Below are 6,337 nucleotides of genomic sequence, written 5' to 3'. Positions count from 1 at the left end.
ACCTGATGTGACTGAAATCTTATGGATGTTGTCGTAGTGCACTTCGCCAACTGCTGGTGGCTCCCATGCAGTGGCTCGGTAGCTATCTTTATCTGTTCTCCGTTTTTTCTCTTTTCAAAGCTTTCCAGGAGTCTACTGCATCACAAAACATGCGGAAAAATGTAGTCCTGCATTGACGGAATAACGATTTTGCAGGGATGAAATATCAGCATAAATGCGTGAGACCACACCCTATCATCATTGAGGTAGCCTACATTACCTCAATACAAACGTTTCGACGCAGCTTTACATTAAATGCCGTGTAGAAAATGCCACCATTTGACTGGGGGCCTCCTCAAATGGGTTTATGGGAAAATAATATGGCTTGTGCTACACAAAATATGACTACTTGGAGAAGTGTGCCGTGATGGACTTATATAAATGGGACGCAACAGGATAATTTCCAGAAGCGAAACCAAAAAGGCCATCTTTAGACTTTCAAAAGCTATCATTGAAGATGTATTTTTCCAGAAAATGACAAGACGAATAGCTGTGTCACAACACTTTGCACATCAAGATCACACCATCTTTTTATCCTCAAATCGTTCGCATGTCCACCATATCATAGGAAAACATGTGTTTCGTCTCGAGCTAAAGTAGCTCCATTTTACGCTACCCAAAGAAGCACTCCATCCCTATGAAAACATGGGCATAGACACCCTCATACATCATTCGATGGACATTTATAGGTAAAGGCATGTGCCGTGACAAGGAAACGGGCAACAAGTGTGTGCACGCTATTACATAGTGACACTTCGTTATGATCACAAATATTTCACTTCATCGGATGACGGACACGTTACTAATGTCTGCCGAGCACGACAATAATATTTTCCAGTTTGGGTGAGCGCGACCACCGGTTGTAAGCGGCGCAGTGTGCCTTTTGTCGCCGCTTCCGGGTGTGCGGCGCACGCAGCTGCGTCCCCGGGCCGGCCTCCCTCCGAGCCGCCCGACAGCCTATCGGAATCGTGGGAAAGGGTCGAGCGCTGACCCCGCACCGTTGCAAGCCGGCACCGCGGTGCCGGCTGGTTTCTTTCGCGGGTGCCAGCTCCACGAAAGAAAACAACAATCCGGTAAAAGCCTCTTGCGGCGGCCGCGTCACGCGGGGCCGCCGCCGGAGGCCGGTCGGCGGGAGGAGACGAGTGACCGCCGGTTGGCGGGAGGAGACGAGTGACCGCCGTAGGTCGCGGAGAGAGGCGAGTGACCGCCGTCGGTCGGCGGGAGGCGAGTGACCGCCGTCGGTTGGCGGGAGGAGGATGACCGCCGTCGGTCGGCGGGAGGGACGAGTGACCGCCGTCGGTTGGCGGGAGGAGACGAGTGACCGCCGTCGGTTGGCGGGAGGAGACGAGTGACCGCCGTCGGTCGGCGGGAGGAGACGAGTACGTGACCGCCGTCGGTTGGCGGGAGGAGACGAGTGACCGCCGTCGGTTGGCGGGAGGAGACGAGACCGACCGCCGTCGGTCCGGAGGAGACGAGTGACCGCCGTCGGTCGGCGGGAGCGGACGAGTGACCGAAGTCGGTCCGCGGGAGGAGACGAGTGACCGCCGCCGGTCAGCGGGAGGAGGCGAGTGACCGCCGTCGGTCGGCGGGAGGAGACGAGTGACCGCCGTCGCCGCCCGGCCGCGCGCGCCGTCGCCACCCTACCGGGCACATTTAAGCGGCGGATCGGGACTGCAGCCGGCGGCGCCATTTACACGGCGATTATCGGCGCCAGCGGAAGCGGCAAGCAGGCGGGCGGGCGGGCGGCGGCGGTGTTGGCGCCGGCGGTGGCGGCGGTGGTGGTGAGTCGCGCCCCGGCTGGACGGCCGGCCGAGAGGCACAGCGCGGCGCGTCGCGGCGGCCGCACGGGCCGTGTCGGTTTCACGGTAAACGTTCGGCTGGCCAGTCTCCACCCCGTCGGCCGCCGGCCCACCCACCGCCGCCGCAAAACCACGGCTGGGAACGGCGCCGCGCCGCCGCCGACGGACGTGCTCCGGCGCCACCGCCCGGCCGAGTACGCACGCAGGCTGAAGGCTGACCCTCGCGAGCAGAGGGGGGAGGTCAGCGCACAGACGCGGTCAGGTGCCGTCAGCAGACAAGCACGGACGGTGCGGTCTGCTGCGCCCCCCCCCCCCCTCCCCATTCCGAGAGAGCGGACACGGACAGCCTGCTGCAGACCCAGCTCCGTGTCCACAGTCGGGCTTTCGCTGTCCGGCGGCGGGTCGCGCTCGTAATGAGCGGGTTTAATATGGGACCGACCTGCGCCCCTCCCCCCGCCGCCCCCTAATTGTGCGGCCGCCAGGAAGCCGACTGTCATTGTTCGATATTGATGACATTGACGGCTGCCGGCGTATGTGCGGGTGTCGTTAGCGTCGCTGGCCGGCTCCGCGCTGCTGTCCACCCAGCCATTAGCCGCTCTAAACCTTCAGGGGGCTGGGGAGGGCAGGATATATGAATATAGATGAGGTAAAGGGGCGAGATATACTGGTAAATGACAGCTAAGTGTCCGATGCAAACACTATTTTGGGAGAGGGTTAAGCGTTTTGAATAGCTGGTTGTCACATTAGGGCCTCTTCACATGCCTAAGGTTCCAGCAGTTCTAAGGAGCCATTGACAAGCAACAGAGGCCCCGATTAGTCCCACGGCAACCTTGCCAGTCACAACGGGTCCTTCACCTCTGGTAGACGGGTCCTTCACCTCTGGTAGACGGTCATGTCAGTCATGAGGATGTGGCAGCCAGAATGGCCTTTTGGTATTCCCAGAGAGACCATCGCCTATTCACAGTCTCTACTCTGTAGCAGTCTGAGTCCTTTTCCGGTCGCAGAAGGCCGTTAGACTTGATTGACATTAGACATTAGACATCAGACTTCGGCCTGCCGTAAGGTCCCTTATCGTCCCAGACATTCTGTCTGTTTTAAGACTCCTGACGTTCTCCAGCCTATGATCCTCCCAGGGCCCCTGATCCTTGCATGGGCCTTAGCCGTCTTAGGTCACCAACCCTCTCGGGGTGCCTCCCCGTTCCCGACCCGTTGCACGCTACAAAATCTTGCACACCATTCGGACTCTTTACAAGGGCAATCCGATAAGCCCTCGCCCAGGTCCATCCCCCCCCAGGAGGCCAGGCGGGCGCGCTACCTTCCCCGGTCACGACACTGGCGACGCGTCGGCGGCGCGACCCAGCGTCGCCTCTGACCCGGGGTTGACCCGGTAGTGCCAGCGGCGATGGCTGACGTGCGACAGGGAGAGGCGCGACGCGAGTCAGCCGGCCGGGCCGCCTGATGTGACGGCACCGTCCTCAGAATCAGGCAGGCGCCGTCACGTCACGAGCTGACGCCTGTCAGCCGGCCGGTCTGCCCGACGTGACGGCGCCGTCCTGAGAATCAGGCAGGCGCCGTCACGTCACGAACTGACGCCTGTCAGCCGGCCGGGCCGCCTGACGTGACGGCGCCGTCCTGAGAATCAGCCAGGCGCCGTCGGCGAGGCCCCTTCTCAGGCCGATTAATGCGTGCCCGACTGGCGGCGCGCAGCTCGTTTGATTCAATCCTGCGTGAATTCGGGCCGCTTAAATTGGGTAATTTCAATAGTTCTGTATAATGATGACGCATTGCGTTCGACAGGCGGCGGCGGCGGCGGCGTCGCGCCACCGTGAAATCATAGGTGCCGGCCGGCGCGCGCACACGGGTAATATCCCGACCACGGCCGCGTCGGACGGTCGGGCGGCGCGCCGCGTCCTCGCGCTCGGACCCAGGCCGTCGCTGTGCATCTGCAGCGACACTTGGGTGGCCGGCTCGGCCGGGGCTGCTGCGGTGGCGGCGGGTCGCGGTGCCGTCCGACCTGCCCCCCCCCCCCCCGCCGCCTGACGGCGGTGGCGGCGGCACGTCCTGCACCTACACCGCCGGTCGGGTCGTTTGCGGTAACAGTGCGCGCACGGACGACCGCTGGGCCCGGTCGGCCAATAGCACGCGACCGGCGACGGCGACGCTTTTAATGGTAATGTTGTTCCGGAGAATGGACAGCGGAGATATTAAGGCCTGAACTGAATAGTGATTGTGCCCAATAGCTGTAAACAACGAGCGGCAACATAATGGGTCAATTTCCCTGCAAGTGCTCGACAGATTGTGAAGTTTTCAGAGGTTTCCGGCAGAGTAGCGCATCCTCCAGGCAAAGATCATGGCTTCCCGTCGGGACATTCGACGAGGCTCCGCTGGGAGAGCGCGCCGCACACGAGCGGTCAGCAGTGTGACGCGGCCGGCGCGTGACGTCCGGCGCTCCGCGGGCGCGGCTCGGCCGGGCCGGGCCTCGTCACTGGGCCACTGCGTGCGGGGGCGGCCGCCCGTCACACCCGCGCCGCGCGCGCCGCGCCACCGGCCGCCCGCCTGGCGTTCGCAGGCGTCAGCCGATCGCGACCGGCGCGCGCTCGGCGGCGGGCCGCCCGGGCGCTGGTCGCGCGAGGCGGCTGGACCTGCCCGCACTGGTGGCGCCTGCACGCTGCACGCAGGTGACCACGTGCGCCCGCGTGCCGTGTGATCCTCTCAGGCGTCGCTACGCTCCACCGCCCTCAGTGGTAATAGAACTGTTTTCCATTTGTGCTGAGAAAGCTGCTGGGACGCCGGCAGCGCACCGACAGCCGGCCGGGCGGCGGGCGGACGCCATGTACTGCGGTGGCCGGCAACGTGCTTGCGCGTTTCTAGAACACACGATGGATGGCGTTTGTTCCGCGCCACGGCTCCGGACGGCGCCGACTCGAGCAGTGGCACCGCCGTCCGTCTAAATAGCGGCTCGCCGTGATGGCCGGCCGCCGCTCTTTTTGACTGGCTCGGTCCCGCTTGTGGTTTGTGGCATATGGCTGCCGGCTCTTCGAGCTGTTCTGGGGGTGGCAGCGTTTCTTTCAATTGAAGCTAGGTGCTTGTGTTTGGGGTTGTGAGGTTAAGCGGTCCAATTTTGATTCATGAAGGCGGCCACCCGATAACCGCGACAGTTCATCAAACATTCATTCACGGGCAATGCCTGATTTAGTTATCTGTTTATGCACACAGCGTGTTTATTGCCTGATTGTGCATAAACAAGCACACCATTTTGTTTCACAAAATAGTGTCGGTGAAATGCCTGACACCTTAATCAAATATAATCTACACAGTTAATTGTTCAGGGAAGCTTGAGCATTTCAAAGCCAATTAAATTATCTCCAATGACAGTTGAAAAAAGGCTTTTGCAGAGCTGGCGATTAGAAAGATCCGGCTCAACCGGGTATTTGGTGCCAGAGACAGGTGCATGAGCTGAAAATAGGTCGGGCTTAGTTATACGGAGCTGCCTTACAAGACCTGAAGTAAAAACCGAAACTGGACGATGCATGACATATGTACGCATATGCCGTACGTTCGTAATCTGTGATGTGCACTGTTTTAAATAACAACCTTCCAGAGACCTCATCGCAGGAGGTGTTTTATCTTTTGTTCTTTGTTCGTCGTGAAGAAGCAGCGAACTGTACTGCTGCCAGGCTCACTAGCGCCGCCGCGGCATCGAAGTCGTGCACGTGTAATAGCCTCCAGGCACAGCACCGGTTATCAGTCGCTGCCCACACATCCGGGCGGGTGTCAGTAACGGTATGTGTTGATTTTAGTTGCGGAAGACACAACTAGTTAGGTGCTCCCGGGGGCCGCACCTTCGCCTTTTTCCTCGCAACTTTCAACAGCTATTTCCATCTCGCTTCCCTGCCGCGTGTTCAGACATTTAGGCACAAATTACCCGCGGTGTTTGTGTTAACACTGTTCATCCCTTTTGCACATTGGGCACTGCAGTAATCTTCGACTCCCTGAAGTCTTTGAAGTAATAATCCCAACTTTACAGCCTCTAAAAAACCGCTGAAAGGGACGATGGGGTCCGAATTGGTTTGTAATACCATCTAATGCTCACCGATGTCGTGCAAAACGTAGCATTAGCAAGAAGCGTGTACTTATTCTCCACCTACATAAAGTTGCCTCAGATGTGGACACCAATATCACCACAAGGTAAGTGTGGCCTTTTTGATGGGTCAAAGATATAACCTTTGGTTGCTATTTGTCATAATCTTTGAAACAACTTGAAGTTCTTTGACATACATATTTGTCGTGCACACGTATTTGCCATCCATTCAAATACAAAAATTGTACGATTGCAGAATTCGGCAACACGGAGCGCATTTCAAATGTTTTGCAAAAAGTGTCAATTTAGAGCGCCATTGGCGCTCGAAATGTGTTTGATGGCGTTTGACATTGCACGATTTCAATCTTCCCATTTTTATGTGTCTACCTCAATTTTCAAGGAACCACGACCTGTGTAA

At 58.6% G+C, this 6,337-nt stretch overlaps 1 protein-coding gene across 1 annotated transcript in view; it reads left to right on the top strand.

Annotated features, from left to right (window-relative positions):
• Positions 1-4,545, top strand: part of LOC119102855 (protein lozenge) — a 47,063-nt gene extending 42,518 nt beyond the window's left edge. The window contains exon 4 of the mRNA XM_037226307.1: positions 4,408-4,545. Coding sequence (XP_037082202.1) covers positions 4,408-4,545 — 138 coding nt within the window. The remainder of the gene's footprint in view (positions 1-4,407) is intronic.
• Positions 4,546-6,337: the final 1,792 nt, after the last annotated feature.

Source organism: Pollicipes pollicipes, unplaced genomic scaffold (genome assembly GCF_011947565.3).
Source record: "Pollicipes pollicipes isolate AB1234 unplaced genomic scaffold, Ppol_2.1 Scaffold_5724;HRSCAF=6776_pilon_pilon_pilon, whole genome shotgun sequence".
Classification (NCBI taxonomy): domain Eukaryota; kingdom Metazoa; phylum Arthropoda; class Thecostraca; order Pollicipedomorpha; family Pollicipedidae; genus Pollicipes; species Pollicipes pollicipes.
The sequence above is the reverse complement of the archived record's forward strand: the minus strand, read 5'-3'. Positions and strand labels throughout refer to the sequence as shown.